General features: G+C 39.7%; 1 protein-coding gene across 4 annotated transcripts in view; it reads left to right on the forward strand.

Annotated features, from left to right (window-relative positions):
• The first annotated feature begins 2,398 nt into the window (after positions 1–2,398).
• Positions 2,399–19,334, forward strand: part of ARFGAP3 (ARF GTPase activating protein 3) — a 34,374-nt gene continuing 17,438 nt past the window's right edge. The window contains exons 1-7 of one of the 4 annotated variants that reach the window (XM_080361715.1): positions 2,400–2,668; positions 8,288–8,406; positions 9,484–9,556; positions 13,097–13,228; positions 15,416–15,499; positions 17,501–17,588; positions 17,995–18,051. In XM_080361715.1, coding sequence (XP_080217841.1) covers positions 2,600–2,668; positions 8,288–8,406; positions 9,484–9,556; positions 13,097–13,228; positions 15,416–15,499; positions 17,501–17,588; positions 17,995–18,051 — 622 coding nt within the window. In that variant the 5' untranslated portion in view covers positions 2,400–2,599. Of the gene's footprint in view, positions 2,669–8,255; positions 8,407–9,483; positions 9,557–13,096; positions 13,229–15,415; positions 15,500–17,500; positions 17,589–17,994; positions 18,052–19,334 lie in introns of all 4 variants that reach the window. The other 3 variants (XM_080361718.1, XM_080361717.1, XM_080361716.1) reach the window with 3 other exon arrangements.

Below are 19,334 nucleotides of genomic sequence, written 5' to 3' on the forward strand. Positions count from 1 at the left end.
CCTCCATCGTGTTCATTAAGCATGTGCTAAATGCTTTTCTTCCATCTTGTCTACAACTCATCTCCTAGCAATCAGCTGAGCTTGCAGTCTGCAACAGGAATCTGTTTAGTGTGCGCATCCACATAGTTGAATTGCGAAGTACAGCCTTAGGGTAGAGGTGCTGTGTGAGGCCAGGAAGGGATGGTGCAGAGTGTGCACTGGTGCAGCTGCGGAAAGTATGGGATGATAAATAAGATCATCCGTTTCATGCCAGAAAGATCTATCTTTGGGATGACCTTGTTTTTCTGATGTTAATTGTTCCAGTTAACCAGCAAGACTGCAGCACCCCGTTTATTTATTTATTTATTTATTTAGATAAAGGTGACATAATGGACTCTCCTTTGTGGAAATATGGCAACTCTCTCTCCCTGTGAGGCCAGTGTCTGTAGGCTGGGATGCCAATCCTTGTGCAGTCAGATTAGATTTGGTGAGCATCTGTGGGGGGGGGAGTGTGCTGTAGGGAGCACCTACAACCACATGAACAGTGTCTTCCTGACATGTAAACTTCACTTGTAAGAGGAGGTCTCTTGCTAGGCATTCTTGATCTCAAGTGATTGTGAAGGAGGGTGATACTCGATGGTATGAAACAGGCAACAATTTTGCCTCTACAAGCTCCGATGTTTTGTGTCTAGTCCCCGTTACTTGGCTGTATGCATACAGATGGATTTTTGGACTGCTAATCCTGTACTTTGATCAGGTCCCCTACTTGTGATAGTACCAGGCCGAACAAAATTAATCTGGAATAAAGAGGCTGCTGGCCTACTGCCAGCAAATATCTACGCTCTGAAAAGTGTTAATGCATTTAGCTGACTGTTCGGATAACTAGTGACTGACTCCTAGTGATCAGAAAGGCCCTATGGCACCACGGTGTGCCTCAGTCACAGTGCTGAGGGCCCAGCATGGGGACAGCATGCAGCACATGCTCCACCAGAAATCCCTGAACCAGTGGTCATGGCTCTGCTCACCGTGTGACTGCTGCACGCAGCGTGGCCAGAACCGAGGCAGTGACAGGTCTCGTCACCTGGAATGACTTCCCCACTGACTGGTAGGAACTGAGGGTTGTTAGCTTCTCTGGGAGATGGTGAACCTTGTACTTAAGGCACTGAAGGTGACATGGGGTTGAGGCTGAGAGGCTGAAGCTAGATTCTAATGCAAAGCCCTGAATGTGTCTATTTTGGACCTTAGGTAACTCAATCTGTGGCCCTGTTCTTAACAGAAGGTTAGAACAGGCAACCTCCTGAGGGCCTTTCCAAACTGGACTTTTCTGAAAGAAAATGACAGAATTATAGAAAATTTGCCTTAACTCTGGATATGGATGACTATGCAGTCTTACCTATGTCAGAAGACTAAGTGAGAAGGTGATGCTGCCTTGTGAGCCCTGATGGTCTCTGATGAAGAACAGTGCCAAGATGCCACGCTCTGAAGATCCTGTTATGGATCATCTTACTGCTGCTCAAAGTCGAAAGCCACAAAGTTGTCCTGGCACTGTTTTGCAAGGGCCACCCTTAAGGATTTCATACTTTTAGTTCAGTGCTGGCCATGAGGGACCTGGAGTGGCTCCTGCAGGTCCTCTGCAGCATCCTGGCTGGTGTTCCAGCAAAACGCTTCATTAGTCTGGCATCTCTGCTTTGCTGAGCTTCATGACCCAAGTGACAATCCTCCTGTAAGGTGGAGGGAGAGCTGTGACAGAAGGTCTCTGCTTGGAACTGCATTCAGTGCAGTGTGGTTCAGGCACTCCAGGTTTTTTGAAGTAGGGATGCCAGTCAGTTACACAATTCCTGATTGTATTTCTATTATTCTGAGAAAGCTGAGAGGCTTTATGATTTCAGATTTATGCTCTGAACACGCTGCTTTTGAAAGCAATTAAAACCTGTCTTTTAGTTCTGGGTTGGCACTGACTCACTTGTCCCCAGCCATGTGCTTTAATGCTAGTGAAGACAGGGAACGCTGCTTTGAAGTAACATTTTTACAGGACGCTTGAAACCTATCTGTTGAGTCCAAGAGCAGAAACAAGCTTCTCCACAGCCATAATAATGTACTTTATCACCTGTCCTGAGGGGAACGCGGCTGCTTCATCATTTTTTTTTCCCCAAACCCAGTTAATGGAGCAGGTGGTGCTGTTCTCCTGAGGTGCCCCGAGGAAGCGAGGCCGGCGGGGCGTCCCCACCCCGCCACGTCCCGTGCCTGAGCCCTCTCACGGCGAAACGCCCACCGCCCCAAGCCAGCCACCTCACGCCCCTCACCCGCTGCCCCACTGTCCCTCCTCCCGCCCCGCGGCGGTTGGAGCGCCCAACGGAAGGCGCTGACGCAGCAGAGCCGCCCGTCTCCACGGCAACCGGGAGGCGGGGGGAGCGTCGCCCCCTCTCGCCACGCCGGCGACCGCAGGCCGCGCCCCGCCCCGCCGCGGGTGTGCGCGCTGCGTGACCGCCTCCCGGGCGGGGCGGAGCGGAGCGGAGCGTCCCGAGGCGGCGTGGGGCGTCCCGGCGGTGCGAGCGGCCGGTAGCGGCGGCAGCTCCCGTTCGCAGCTCTCCAGCCTCGCCCCCACTTGCCGCCCGGCGCCATGTGCGAGCCCAGCAAGCAGGACATTGCCGCCATCTTCAAGCGCCTCCGCTCCGTCCCCACCAACAAGGTAAGGGCGCCGGGCCGGGCTGGGGGGAGGCGACGGCTGCGCCCCGCCGTTGTGACACGTCGCACTGCCGGCGCGGCAGGGAGGGGGAGTGCCCGCGGCCCGGCACGCCCCGCCGATCGCCCCCGCCCGGCTGCCTGCTGCCGGGGGGCCTGTGAGAGGAGGGAAGGGCCGGGCAGCTCCCCGGCCGCGGCCGGCCCGCGAGTGGGGGCAGGTTTGCCGGCCTGAGGGGCGACCCGCAGGCGCTGTTCCGCCGGGCGTTCTGCCTTCAGCCTGTCGTTAGGGAAGCGCCGCTCCTCTCGGGTACCTGGTATCTGAGGGTTACTAGAAGGAGGGTCAGCTCAGCTAAAAATAAAAAGCAGGTTCCCAAACAGTAACAACCTAGAGTGTTGAAAATGGTTTATTTTTTTTCTTTCTCCTTTTTTTTTTTTTTTTTTTTCTTTAAAGAAGCAAAGCCTGTTGTGGCACAGCTGCTTCTGTGGTGGTAAAAGTTCGATCTTTTCTTATCGCGTTGGAGCTCGTCCAGTGGCGACTTTAGTTGCTCAATGTTGTAAAGCCCTGTTGTTTTTATTTAGTGTTCATTACCTACGAAGGTGTGTGGTGGCTAGGTGGGAACTGGGACAGGTGCCCCTCAGACTGCGAGGTGACATGGCAGAAGTGTTGGGTGGCGGAACTACCTTCAGGAGATACATGCTTCTGTGCTGCTGTTTAGTGCCACCTACTCCATTGTATTGGCATTATGATATGGACTGTGAACACGTCTGAAAAATACACTAGGAAATTTTGAATTAGTGTAATGAAGAAACACCTTGGTTTTGTTTTCTGGGATATGAATCTGGAGGTCTGTCTTTGGTCCAGAACTGACTTCCACACTTTGCCACATACAGTCTTAATGATTTGTATTTGATGGGCCCATGTCTGGTTTCTCAGAAAGTGTACCTCAAATGTGAATGCTCGCCAACAAGTTTCTAATGCAAACGTTACTAAAACTTGCCTTTGCAATGAGGTAAAAAGTTCATCAAGGTAAGGTCCTAATCCCAACAGGGAGAGTCAGAGAGAAGTTTTTTTTACAGGCTCCTGAAATGCACCGGCACTGTGTCTAGGAGACTTTAATGCTGTTGTGATGCTTTGTCTCTACTGAGATCATGAGAGAATCAGAAGGTACTGCCCATGGCTGGTGAGGACAGAAAACCTGAGGATGGAGTGCCTCGAACAGTTCTGAACTTGTCCTTACTGTACTAGCCTTAGTAAGGTGGTTGACGTGCATCTGGTAGCTCAGGCATGTCTGTCTCTCCTTGCAGTCGTGTCAGGTGCTACACAGAAATTCAGAGCTAATGTTGGCAAAGAAATACTGGCACAGTGTGTGCTGCCATTCAGACTAGGTCAGTTTGAAAAAAGTAGCTCAGGTGCAGAAAAGTCACATTAACACTGCAATGACACCCAGTGTTATTGACCTGTAAAGACAGGCAGGAGAGAGTGGAAACATCAACATCTTAAATCTCCCAACTCTCCAATGCCTGTGTATCTGACCAGTCTTCTTAAGTAAAAGTTGTTGCTGCCATCAGTTTATCCTCTCATGTTTGATTACATCTTGTTTTGTCTCCTTTCTCTTGTGTTCTTGCCCCTTTTATTTGTAGGGTGTTTCTGCTTGGAAATGAAAACTTGGGAAAGTGCAAATGTGGGAAGAGTTCTGTGTTAAAAGCTTAGTAATGTGCTATAATTGTGTTATGTATGGTTTGGGAAGAACTCGTGTTTCTTCTGTGCATCATCTGGGCTTACTGAGTGCCTACTATAGGCAGGCATGTACGTTTACACCATGCGAGGTGCTCTGCAGTAGTTCTGAGTGCACATGAACTTAGTAAAATAATGCTTGTTTAAATGTGCAGTTTGATTTGTGGATTAGAGTGTGTTGAAACAGATATTTGTATAATTGTCATGAAATTTACATATCTACAATTTGATCTTAGTTTGCTTTACTTTGTTTAGCATGAGAAATGGCTTTTTTTGAGTTCTTGTGTGTCTTTGGTATTACATAATATAGAGCTGCCTGATGACACTTAACAGACATGTTACAATTATTAAATAGGATGTATTTTGTACGTATAATAATGTTCATAGTCCTTAAGCTACCTGGTGTTGTTAACTTGTGTGTTTGTAAAGCTCACCTTTAAAAGTGAAAACTTGTACCCTGAGGCTGTGCTGGATAGTCTTTTTTTTTTTAACCTGGCATATGTATTTCTTTGACACTGTTAGGTTTTTATTCTCTTCTCTCTGTTTTTTTCTTTTCTTTTGTTGATTATGTTATCCATGTCTCTGCTTGGAGACCTAGATCAAAGATCTGAACGACCTGAAAACTAAGTATGTGTGTTGTGGTGGTGGTTTATCAGCTGTTCAGTTCCCTCCCTTGTATTGGCATTACAGGTCATGTGCCTGTGACATGAGTTGGACCTACCTTTGCTCTGAGTCAAAGCTGGCTTCCAGTAGGATCAACAAATGTGACTGTTATTGCTGATACGAGTCATGGTGGCTGGTCTCTAAGGGAGTAGCTGCTTGGATTTAGATCACTGACCAAGTGTAAAACTTGCCTCCTGGGTTTCAGCTGGTTTAGTGTTGGTGCAGCTGTATGTAGACTTGCCACGGTAGGAATGACAAGAACAAGGAGATGCGGAGCTGCCCTGTGGTGGTGGCCCCATTACATGGAAGGTTGGAAGTGTCTGTAACCGTGACCTCAGGGGTAGGTCAGCTTGTTGAACCTGCACACCTCTTCTCTAGTGCCACAACTAACATAATTTCCATATCCAATAAAAATATATATTGTGTATGTATTTATTAACATAGGTTTCTTGTGCAAGGTGGGTGTTGTATGCTTTACTGACTGCTTGCTGTGGATTATACCCAAATCTTTGTGTTTGTTCTGATACAAACAGGACTTCTGCTATTTTTTTCTTTTTTTTTTTGAAAGTAACTGTTACTGAAGTGAGACTGTCCTGAAATGCTTTAGCATAAAATAAGGAAAAATAATGCAATAGCTTAAGCATATCCTTCAATTTGATTTTTTTATAATTATTCAGATATTTTAGCAGAATTAGTGTAAATATTAACGAAACATGCTTCTATTTCTGTTGCATAACATGATAGAAATGGCAGTTCTTACACTACTTTCATAAGAAAATTAGATGTTCCTTACTTGCATTGCAATCCTGAAAGCTACAGTTTTAATGCAGATGAATAGTTTTTACAAGTGTCTGGTAAAGAGCTGATAGAGAGTCCTGCATGAGTGGAGATATTGAACTGTACTGCTTTGTGGCAGCTAGCTTCCAAGGTGATGCAACTGCCTTTTAAGATGTTGAAATTATGAAGTGCTTATAATTGTAGCGGGGAGGAGAATCTTTAGGGATGTTTATAAATGAACCTTTCCAAACATGGGATTTTTATTTTAACCACCTACTGATAGTAGAGATTCTTGTTTCCCATTTGTACTCAAGAGAAGTTGCACAAGACTTACGTCTGTAAGTCTGCTTTGCTCTTCTGTGTTAGGAGCAAGACGAGGGCTGTTCTGTTAGTTTTGGTTTCAATCAGAATCTTCTCCTGTTTTGTTGTCCTCATCTTCCTTTTGGCCTTGTAAGGAAAATAGCCAATTTAAAATGAAGATGAGGCTCATGTTGTTTTCTTAAGGAGCGACTTCAAAGACTGGAGAGAATTGGGGAAAAGATAATCTGTGCTGACTACTAAGGCTATGTGTTTTTTTAGAATATGGCATCAATGAAGACTGACTAATTTCCTCAACTCCCTGTATATAGTTCTTCCATCAGTGCTTGTTTCAGGGACTTTCTCTAACCCCCTCCTTCTGTTGCTCATCCTCTGTAGCTTTGATCTTATTTCTTCTTTCTGCTAGATGCCAGTGAATGACCCCATTTCCACATACACTAGTGGGATGCATAAATGACAACATTAATAAATGTTAAGTCTCTGTTGACAGAGAAAAAGAGGATTCGCGCATGCAGAAACTGTGACCTCCATGATTTCTGTTTGTGTTACTGCTCATTAGCCTAATTGAAGCTCAGACATAAAATGTTCATGTTTTGGAAGAGCTAATGCTGTATCCGCTGGTGAACTTTGCTTGTGCCTGATAAATTCAGACTGTACAAGCTAAACCAGACCCACACTAAAATAAGGAGTTTAGTTCCTGGGAGTGTACTTTAAATTAATTTGGGTGAATGACAGGAGAGCTGAGTTGAGTGTGAACTCAGGTCTTGTTTGACTGGGTATGCACAAAAAGTAGAGACAAAAATCTCTACTTAGTTGTATGAACGGAGTTTCGAGCAAGGGGACTTCTTTTCACTTTTCCAGCCTGATGAGGAGGTGCTGGAAGCATTGTGCCGTGTGTGTAGGGTATACCATATGTCCCCAGCTGATTGAGAAGAAAATTGTTTTTATTCTTTCTGCATATAGCTAGAACTTCACTCACTATCTGAGGATGCATTATATTTCTAGGAGCATGTTAACAGATAAAATTGCAGATTGGAACTTCATCAATTTGTGTGTAAAAGCTTGTTTCTCCGTGGAATTATTTCTTAACAGATGCCTCTTACTGTACCTATAGTTGGGTTCTTTTACTGTAGAAGTACTTCTTTGAAGCCTTTATAAATACCACTGAAAAAACATTTTTCAGATAATAAAGTGCAAGAATACAAGAATAGACCTGTGCACATGGCATGAACAAGGAGAGATGTTCCTTGCATTTGAAAATTGATTTGTATCAGATAAATTTTTTGTTCTTGCTTTCCTGGACTAAAGAAGTACAAAATTTAGAATAACTGAGACAGGACTTGGAAGTTGTGATCTGCAGACCTGCAGGGTATATGAGATGTAGACACAGATACCTCATGTATTTTTGGCTGAATGTTAGGAGTCTAATGAGGTGGCAGAGGATAAGAAGTTCTTGGTTTTTGTCTATGCAGTAATTATAGGCATATTTGTTTATTTACCCGTGTTATGGACAATTAAAAGGTTGATACAGCAATACATGTGAGCTACATCATACAAATAGTCATATCTGGCAGAGAGTGCTAGGCTGGGCAATACACAGCATGGAGGCTTTATTCACACAGCTGCATTTCAGAGGTTTACTCTCAGGGCCAAGCATTCGATATAGGAAAGTACATAAAGATCTCATTACTAGTGCCGATAACTGCAGTCACAAGTACGTTCTGAGGAAAGAATAGACTTTGGTACGTCATGAAGAGATCCTGCCCTTGGGAAGATGTTTCTTGAATGCTTTCCTGTTTCAGTAGTGCTCCATGTTCTGTGTTAAATATGGGTTTGAACTAGACCGATGTGGGTTCTCCGTCCCATGGCTTCTCAGCCTGTGGTCCATGTGTACACAGGTTATAGACAGAAACTGAGAAGACACATAGTCCTGTCTAGTTAGGGCAAAGACACACAAGCATGGGCAGATTGTGTAGCTCCTCTTTATATTTATAAAATTAGGATAATGTGAAGTTAGCAGGTCAGCAGATGCACTAGGGATGAGTTAAGTAAGTTTGATCACTGCAAGGGTGTTAGCATGACCTGTAACACAACTTAGAAGAAGTCCTGTTACTGATCTTTATTTTCTTTAAGGTATGTTTTGACTGTGGAGCGAAGAACCCTAGCTGGGCAAGCATAACATATGGAGTTTTTCTCTGTATTGATTGTTCAGGGACCCATCGATCTCTTGGTGTTCATTTGAGTTTCATTCGGTAAGTAGTTTGTATGTTTTTATACTAAAAATTGCATCTTTTAACGTTTTTGTTTGTTTGTCCAGATACTTGCTTAGAGAGGAAAACCCATTATTCTCTCAGCTACTGATTCAGACCTTTTTAATGCTTGTATTGGCTTTGATGTGTCTGATAGCTGCTTGAGAACTAGGTAAAAAAGAAGGGTTCAGTAGAATTTGTTCCAGGCACCTGTTCCCATCACCTGCTTCTTGTGTTTCTGGTGCACATTTGTTGGCAGATTTGTTTCTACATAGAACATGATGAAAATAAAGAACAGAGTAAGCATGCTAAAGTGTTTTATCACTTTTCCAAATAAAGACTGAGGCAAATATTACTTTATTATCTTCAACAGTGTTACAGTGTTTTTCTCATAATCTGGCCCCCAGCAAGCCAGTTTGGACAGCTAAATAGCATTTTGCCAGCTTTGCTTCCCAAAGCAGTTCTTTATGGTGTTACCTAAGGGTTAGTACTGGAGTAGTGTAAAGAGCTACCTACTCCTTTTGGCAGCTGTTTAACTCAAACAGTTGTTGCCATAGATCTGCACCCTGAACTTGTCGCATTTAGGTGAGTATCGCAGCTGATGGCCTCTGGGCCTTTTTGGTCTGATAAATAGTTACATATTTGAAATGTAAGGTTCTGCTTGAAGCAAGTGAGAACAATGCATGCACGAATGAATTGCAGATAAAAGCAACTGGTTTTTGTCAACTAAAATTTTTCTTCAGTTGCCTTTTCACTGTATACAAGAGTATTACAAGAGGCTTCTCAAGAGTCGGTTCCTAATGATCACAGTATTAATTCTCCTCATACTCATTGAGCTTTTGTTGTGGTATGACATCCGGATGGTCACTTTGTCCATCGCATCTGATTGTCATTTGCTGTTGATGGAGTTCAAATGCGATTCCTGAAAATGTGTCAAATTGGTGCTTTTTAAAAGGGAAAACCTGTCAGCTAGAAGGTGCATTTATTTTCAAGCTTTTACAGTTTGAAAAACTGTGGCAGATCTACATGGCATTTTAAATAGCATTGGAGATAACTTTAAAAATGTTTCCTTCTGTTTAGATCGACAGAACTGGATTCCAATTGGTCTTGGTTTCAGCTGAGATGCATGCAAGTTGGAGGAAATGCCAATGCTGTATGTACTCCTGTGTATTTGCTTTACACATTGAAGCTTGGAAGGCTTGGAAGCTGTTGTCTGTCCTTCTTGGCTCACATCTTGGGGATATTTTTATTTTTCCACTCCATTTCTCTTTTTATTTCTCTTGTTTTTAAGAATTCCTTTGAGTGCTGATTGCATCCTCCATGCTTCTTGCAACTTTTCCGTCTTGGTATTATCTGCAAATGTTTTATTTTTTTCTTACAAGTCAGTAACAAAAATCACTCAAAGGGCCAGGTCAGGTTTCTTGTCAATAAATGTCTAATTTAACAGGGAAACATTGCCAGGTGCTGAAAAATAGCTTTCCAACAGCTTGTAAACCTCGTTAATGGGCATTTTCCTGTGACTGTGTTTCCTTACATGGTTTATGACAATGTCCTGCCAAAAATCATGTCACTGTCAAAAGTGACACTGAAGTCAAGATCTGACTTCCAGCTCAGGTACAATTGAGGTCAAGGTAAGACGTGCTACACTGTCAGGGAGGACATAGCAGTGTTTTGGTTGGGGCCGATTCAAATTGGCTGCTACTTTCAACTTGATTTTTTTATGTACTTAAAAATAAGTTTCTTACACGATGTTTTTTTATGTTGACAGCTGTATAGTTGTCAATCTCCTTTTTAAAACAGGATTATTTCTTTTGTCAGCTTTTTTAGAATCTTGCCTGTTGTCCCTTGTTTTTTTGAAGATTGACCACCAGTAACAGAGATTGCTTCCCTAAGTTGACCCACTCAGTGTGGAAACATGCAACTTCCCTAAGCAATTTCTACTTTTCTTGTAATTCCCTGAATGCTTACCCCTTATCTTTCTTCATTTGTGCTTTGTCCTTAATGTTGTTTCTTTAAGAAACTTCACCCAAACTTTCTTTCTGTAGGCACTTTCTTCACAATTTTCTTAACAATCTGTTTCCTTAAGTCTAACACTTAATATTCTGAATTGGTTTTCCTTTTTTATGAACTATTTCCATACAAAAATTATTAATTCAGTATCATTATTATTTATCTTCCACTTCTACATTTTCCAATCAAACATTTTTCTTTGAATTTAGCATTCAGCAGGTGTTGAGGGTTTAGATTGCGGGGTGACAATAAAACCCTGGCAGATGTATTGTTAACCTCCTCTCCCCCTGCGTTCCCCCTTCTGCCCCTCCCTCTCCCCCCTTCCCACTGAGGACAGGCGATCGGGAGGAAAAGAAGGACAGAGAGGAGAGAGTTGGAAAAATTTAAAATGTTTTACTAATGCTACTAATAAGAATAGAGAAAATAATACAAAACATGCAAAACCAATCTTGAAAGTCCCAGCAACTGCAGAGCTGGCACCCAAAGTCCTGGACTGGACTCTGCAGCCAACCAGAGCTGGATTCAGTCTGTCACTAGGCCTCAGTTCGCAGGGACGACTAGCAGGGTCCTCTCCTAATGTCGGCCATAAGCAAAAGGGATGAAGAAGGGCAAAGGAGGACGAGATCCTCGTGATCTCCCACTTTTATATGAAGTATTGACTTGAATGGGATGTTATACACAGTTGGTCAGTTTTTTGGTCGCCTGTTTCTCTTTGCCCCTCTCATGAGATGTCCATCCATGCTTATCAATAACTTTGCATTCCATTGCTATGTTTACCAAAACATATATCTGGTTCTCCAGGAAAATGCAGCTAATATGAAGGCTTTAGCTGACAGGCAAATTCACTGAAAGAGAAACTTGTTTTTTAACAAAACCAGGACAGCAGGTCACTGTCTCTGGCTTGCAGATCTGAGCAGGTGCATGGTGTCTTCTCCCTCTTTTTCTGTCTTTTTTTTTCTGTCTTTATTTTTTTGCCTGTCCTTTCTAAGTTACACCTTTCTGTATTAATACTACTGTTATAGGAATTTACTCATTGAATTTCGGTTATGCCACTTAGTACATAAAAATCACTATTTTGATTGATCACAATAGGGAGATTTTGCATGAGAAATATTTTCCTTTTAACCAAAGGTTTACAAACTTTTGTTAAACTATATAAAACTTTGCTATACAAAGGTTTAAGGAAGATGGAAAGAAGAGATTAGAAAGCATATTACCAGAAGAATAACAGTAGGCCTTTATAATTTAATTTTATGAGTTTTTGTCTTTCTGCTTGGATGTCACTTTTTCCTGTCATACATTGTACCAAGAGGTGTAATATACCCACAGCCAGCCCTCACATACCTCAAATTCACAATGACCCATTTTGGATTACCTAGGAAGATACCTGAAACTTTAAAGACCATTTTAGCAAACTGCCTGAAGATTTTTAAAAGTAAAATTAACACTTTCTTCTAGTTGCATTTAAGAAAAAATCCATTTTTATTCCAGTTAAATGCCACATCCTGTTTTTATGAACTAGTATTTAGAAGCGCTATCAGATTAATATTAATCTTTTGTGTTCTATAATTACTTGATGATTCTGAATCTTGGATAACAGCTGTCCTGAGCTTTGTAGTTATGTATCAGATTGCTAGAAAATCTGAACTGTCCCTACTTCCTTTTTTTTTCAGAATCACAATGATGACTGCAATTTGGGTTTACAAAAAAAAGCTCTGAATATGAGGTTAATGGGTGTATATATTTAAACGCAAAACCACACCTTTTTGGCATCTGTGATGTTTACAACTGTTTCTGTTGTAATCACAGAAGTTGACTTTCGTTATCTCTCTCCTGCATCGTTGTTGCTTAATTTTTATACGAAACCTGGCACTTGCATACTGGATTTGTGCTTGCAATTGCAGCATATGAGGTCATAACCTTAGGTTATCCAGATGTGCTGATCCTGTCAGAAACTTGTTTATTATGTTTTAGGGAATACTCTGACGTGTTCCTCCATGCAAGAATGTATGTTATGATTTGCTAGTCAGTTCTAGGTAATGAGAAAACAATTGGGTTTTTTTTCTACCTTTCAAACAACTTGTGGAACTTCGATATAAATGTATTGATTTGCTTTTGGCTGAAAATCTAAATCAGAAGAAAATTTTTCTTTTATATATTTATATTTTTATATAAATACCCAATAATATAAATACATATGGGTACATATATATGCATACGCACACTTTTCTTTTGAAGGAACGCCATTTTTATACAGTCATTTGGATGCTATTGGAGATACATTTTTCTCTCTAGCCTGCTAGAGATGAAGCCAAGAATTGCCTTTTAGAATACCGTTAATGTCCTCTGAAGCACAGGTACTGGCAATCAATTTTGCCTCTTCCTTTCTACACTTAATTTCAGGACTAGATTTCTTTGTATATGATGACAAGCTTGCATTTGTACATGCTTTTAAAACATCTCACTAATGTATTTGTTTTTTCTGTGGTTTTATTTATGCATAAAGAGGTTGCCAGTATAGAGTTTTCTTTTTGTTTGGAGATCTATGTAGCCTCCGTAATTTAAAATATTAGATTTAGGTAGAGGAGCAGAGTATTTTGCTGCATTGCAATATATTTTTATGTTTAATGTAATTAGTTTTTAAACCTGTTTCTCATAGCATTTTCTGTGTTCTACTTCGTAGTCTGCTTTTTTCCATCAACATGGATGCACAACAAATGATACCAATGCAAAGTACAACAGTCGGGCTGCTCAGCTTTACAAGGAGAAGATTAAATCTCTCGCAACACAGGCAACAAGAAAGCACGGTACTGATGTGAGTAGTGTATGCCCTGTGTCTTTATGATTTCTGTAAAACATTATGTTCTTTCCTCATAGAACGGGGTGTCAAACTCATGTTCGCCGGGGGCCGCATCAGCCTCGCGGTTGCCTTCAAAGGGCCGAATGTAATTTTAGGACTGTATAAATGTAGGAGTAGTTACATTTGGCCCTTTGAAGGCAACCGTGAGGCTGATGCGGCCCCCGGCGAACATGAGTTTGACGTCCCGTCCTAGAGTAATTTTAAGTTTCTAATCAGTAGTGCAAGACATTATCTGTCTTTAGGAAGTACTGATACACATTGCAGTGAATGGGCCAGCTGGGGAGTAAACTGTAGCTTAACTTTTTTGTTTGGGAAAAAATTTCGAGATAGAGCTCGACTGGGTATTTCAGGACCATTTCTGTGTTATTCAAAACAATAACTCTAACATTTTCAGTAACTTGTAGGAGTTCTAGGCAGAAACTTGAACTGTTCTTCAAAATGGAAACTTCTTTGTTTGCAGGTGTGCTCCAAAATTATATTTGTGGTATTGCACAACAAAAATGTCAGCACTTCTTGGTGAACTATATAGTGGTTTTATTTTTGCTTATCTGGAACTGAATTATTATTGAGAAGTACAGCATTTAAAAATGTAAAAGTGCGAATAGAATTAGCTACAAAATATTTGCGATTTAAGTGGAATTTGATTTAAACAGGTAAATGTGTGTATTTGCTTTTTTCACTACAAAAATAATATTTGAAAAATTAGCAAGTTATATATATCCAGATCTTGCTATTCTGAAACTGTTCATGCATGCTGTCAAAACATTGTTAGGTTGTTGACAGGAAGAAGTTATTAGCAGAGTATGCAGAATTAGTTTGCTGAGGTGTTAAATAAGTTTGACAGCAGTTCTTTTCTGCATGTACAGAAAGCGTGTGTTGATTGTTTAATTCAGCTTGTTAAAGTCGGTGACTGATTCATTTGACGCTGATCAGATGAGTGGGAATTAAAGAAAAAGCATGAAAGCTTGTTTGGTGGGGTTTTCTAATCTATGCATCAAATAGCATGAAATTGAATGGATTATAATAATTCTGTATTATAAATGTTATAGACAATATAGTTCACTAACTTCAGAGAATTTCTTTTGACTTAACAACTTTCAATGTAAAACACGTTCAAGTAAATACAATTTAAATTTAAGTTGATGTTAGGTTCCCCAAATGACACTTTGAAGAATTGTCATTATCTTGCTTCAATTACAGATTCCATCCAGTTGTTTAATGTTAATTATATATGTATATCTAAATTCCTGAAGTAAGTTATTCAGATAAACAGATTTAGTACCAACCAGCCCCTCCTCATCTCATTAAAAAAAAATTATTCTCTACCTTAATGATAGAGTTGATTGGTGAATGATGAGGCAAGCTTGTTGCACATTCAGTAACCTTTTTTGACAGAAGTAATTATTTTTGCTTGTGTATCTTTTGCACATAGTAGAAAGAACCATGAGAAATTATTTGCCTATGAGTAGCCTTGGAGAGCAGATCACAAGTTACAGTCCCATCCTGCACGATACTCAGCATGACCTCTTGCACCACGGGCCCTCCAGCCCACCCTGAGATCAGGCATTGCTCAAAGCTCTCGGCATTTGCCAAACCAAGCTTTAACTGTAGCAAAGCTTTGGGAACTTTGAGACTCGGTGGGAAAATGCATCAGAGTATCAGACCACACTGATAAAATTCTGAAAACTATTTCCAGTGACTGCTAGTTTTGTTCCCCTCCCCTCATATATATATATTATTTTTAATTTTATTTTTGCTTTGGACAAAATAAGAATATTCGAAAGAAAATACCTTATATGAGAATAAACCTTATTATAATATTAATATATTATATTATATGAAAAAACCTTATTATAGAGCTCTAGTGGTACTAAATATTGACAGTATTACTGCAGCAGAGCATATACTGAGCGTTTTTTTAGGAAGGAAATGGATAATGTGAAGGAACACGTCAAAGATGTATAAAATAAAAAAGGAATGTCATATGTTGAAGCTTGAATAAATTTGTAAGGAAAGATTATGTACGAGGATAAAAAAATCAATAAATTTTTAACCTGAAAAAAGAAGTAGTTTTAATATTGGCACATTTGAAAAAAATATATTCATGCAATTGTCCTGTAAAATGCTCTCTTTTAATTCTAGCTGTGGACAGATGGATGTGGAATGCCACCTTCGTCACCTCAAACCAAAGAGGAAGACTTTTTTGCATCCCATGTTTCTCCCAAGGTATAGATTACCCATATTTAATTCTTGTTAGCTTTCTTAACACTTGGGTTAACTGTGTGTTCTGTGGCGAAGATTAAACCCTCAAAGAAAACCTTGTAAAGGGTTGGTCAGGAAGTTAACATTTATCTGCTTTGCCTTCTGTGGGTCTCAAAATTCTTCCTGGATGTGAACCACTTTCTAAGGTGATAATTTAGAATGACCCAAATAGTAGCTAAATGTGGAATGAAACTCTATTTTTTGTAGGCATGCAATTCCACTTGGATTTGTTCCTTGCTTGGGAGTGCTCTGATTTAAATATACCATGTAATAGCTTTGGCTTTTCATCAGTAAAGCTTAAGAGTTCTTAAAACATTTGCTAAGCATAATGTTTTTTTTCTTCCTCCAAAATTCTTACATCCTCTTTGAAAATGTTAAAGTAACTTTCTGAAGGCTTTTGCTACTGTTGGTTTTTGTTTACTTGATCCTGCCTCCTTAAGGTGGTAGGTAGTATATTTATTTCAGAGACTTTCTTGAGTCTGTTATTTGAAAAATACCAGTGAAAACAACTTCAGCAATTGTGATCTTAAACTTGGAGCAATTACGTTATTACTACACCTAGTATTTATAAATATTGCAACAATATTAAGTGTTCTAGTATAATTGCTTTCTGGTGCAGCTGCAGACTCTGAACCTCTAAAACACAAGTATAATCATAAGGCATATTTTGAAATAGAGAAGAATTCGAAGCGCTTGGGGTATATCCGATTAGCTCTTGTTGTGAAAACTTTTCACCAGTTCATGTGTGTGTTTGTTCCTATGACATGATGTTGTGGTTGTGCCATGTGCATTAGCAGCAAGTCATAAAAACTTTTGCAACTTGCTCGTATCTGCACCTGGGTAAAGAACATAGTAAAAATGACATGTCTTTTTAGTGACTTTCTAGTGTATATGCCATGCTTAAGGAGGAAAAAATATGTAATTTAAATGATTTTTTTTCCTTTTGGTTATTCGTGACATTTAAAAATTTAACTTTTTAGTTGTATTTGTGAGGTTTCAGAAATGGTGCATTTTAAAGGGAAATTCAACCTTTTTGCTATTTACTTATTTTATTTTATTTTAGGAACTTCTACTGAAGCCAGCCTTTGAATGTCTTATAAAAATAAATTTCAACATTTTTGAAACAGCTAAAGATATTTACATTTTATGGACTGTGAAGGTTTCTGTATGACTCAGAAATGCTCATTGCAAAGACCAGAAAAATCAGTTGTTGTGAATTCTAGTCTAGTGTCTTCACCAGAAGATCATCTGCCCTGATAGTAGAAAAATAAGTTGAGTATTTCTGTTTGCAAAAGGCAGCTTGGAAGAATGCTTGCAGTTGAATGGGGAAAGCATAAACTGAGGCAAGCTAAACAGAAAGAAGTTTAAGCAGCAAACTGTTATAATATTTTTGTGGTTGAGGACAAAGAAGTAGGAACATGATACAAACCCTCTTAAGAGAACGTATGCATAAGATAAAGTAAATTTTCACAGGAGAAACTTTTTGGGTAGCTGCAAAGGCAGGAGGTTATAGACTGTGTTATGTACCTCAGGGCAAGAGATTATTTGGATATGGATTTTTAAGAGATGTGGCAGGAAGTTTTGAGATTGAAGTTTTAGGGAAGAAGCAGCATGAACTGGCAGTGGCACAGCACTGGTGGGAAAGATAATACTAAGCTGATATTGTTGAGACCAGGTCACCAAGCATATTAATTTTTTGATGGTAAACATATTGAAATTCCTGAGAGGGTAATACAGGTACTTAGGACTGGTTTAAAGTCAGCTCAGTTTTAATGAAGGTAAGCATTCTTTGTAACATTAATTAAACTGCCCTTCTGAGAACAGGGTTTAAACGTAGAAGCTGTGATCATAAGAATCCAATATTAACTCATCAGTGGTGCTTAAGGCAGTCTTTGAGCTCAGTGCTCATATTTATTTGTTGTACACTACTTTGTGCACACTTTTGATTTTGTGATTTTTTTCAAGGCAAAGAATACGGAGTGGGTGTTATCAGAGCCAGAGCCGATTTCTCTACAGCAGAAAACTTCAGAAAATACGCCAGAATGCTATGAAGGTATGACATTCTTTGTCAAAAATAAGCTGCATTTTTCTTGTCATCTCTTTGTTTGGGCTCTTTTTAGCCTATGTTAGTAGTTAAATAACTGAATAATGATAATAGCACAAGAACTTTGGAGGGGAAGGACTTTTTAGAAAGGTTATGATAGAATGTGTGGGGCTGCATGGCATGTTCCTTTAATAACATTTAATAGAAATCCAAATGAATATTTGATTCTAAAGACTTCGGATAAATCTTTGGGTGTTTGCTGCTCTTTTAGTAACTGGTAAAGGTGTGTTACAAATAACACATTTTGCTGTATGTGTCAGCCAGTACCCTGAGTAGGGTAAGTTGCGTTTTGGTATATTTAGCATTCCTAAAGAGCCTTCTGTTATTCTTACCCCTGTTATTCATTATGTTTTAGGACCAGAACAAGGACCAAGTGTTGATTGCCTTAGTACATCACCAAAAGCTGCATTAGGTAATGAGTGAAAGCAGAAGAAAATAGCAGTCAGTATAGTATACCTAAATATTCATTTGTACAGAGAATGTATAACTGAGAAGAGATGTGGAATGCTTACTCTTAATATCAGTGTGCATGAATAAGTTGAAATATCAGAATTCATATTACAACTTCTTCTGTTAAACAGTGTACTCCATCTAAGAAATTAATTTTAGTCCATGTTGTTCTGATTTTATCTATCTTACCTTAGCCAACCTGATGAATTTAAGTGCCACAGGAATCACACCTAATAAAGGTCACTGTTAACGTTTTACATCTCCTGTTAGGCTGCTTTAAGTTCTGCATGTAAAGTACACAGGTGGAATAGAGCATTGTGCTCTGATTAATGGCCAGCTGTCTTGTACTAATAGGTCGGTCTTTCTATCTAGATATAGTTTTTGCTCTTTTTTTAGAAAACTGAACATAAAAATTAAGACTAGAAAAATCTTGTATTTTTAGTACAGTATCTTCAATGTCCAGAGTCTTAATTTACTTAACACTGCAGAGTGTTTTACTATAAGTAAATAAAAGTTGAGGAAAATAGAATAAAATAAATCAGGAATTTATAATTTTGAGGGTCATCCTGCAGGAGCAGGTTTCTGAGAATGGAGACTATTGATTTTCAGCAGCACAGGAGTAGTACAGAAGTTGTGTCTGGGACTAACTCAGTACTTCAGGAAGGTGTGGTCTTCACTGTTTTTATATTCACTTAGTTGGGGTTTAGAATTTTTTCTTTTTTTGGAGCTGGAGACTAGGAAGAATAGTTAACTGCATACACTTCCTGGTTTTATCATTTGTGTCTTTTTACATACATTCTCATAAAACATCTCATAAAATATAAAAAATTCTTTCTTGTTTGTTTTGGACATCACAAGTTCTATCTTATGTGAAGAATCTCTGTTCTATGTATGCCTGTTTCCAGCTAAATTTTGTCTCAAACCGTTTTTTTTCTGGATTTACAAGCATCCAGTAGGAATTGTTGACATTTGATTGTGGAAGATTTACCCTAGCTCAGGGTAGCTGTCAAGAAAGCACAATATAGCACCTGGCAGAATGTAAGGAGTCTTATTAGGGTGTCATTAAAAGTATCAAGATTAGGGGTTGTGTCAGACTTCATGCAGACAATGTACGCTCATTTTGATGTTTCAAGATTTAATACAAAGCATTAAGGCTGGAGCTTCAAGCTTTATGTATAGAGCTAGAATCCCCATACTGTACTTAGGCAATAGAATAAAGCTCTTCAGTCTAGTAAGTATCTTGTG

This window comes from Nesoenas mayeri (genome assembly GCF_963082525.1).
Source record: "Nesoenas mayeri genome assembly, chromosome: 1".
NCBI lineage: Eukaryota > Metazoa > Chordata > Aves > Columbiformes > Columbidae > Nesoenas > Nesoenas mayeri.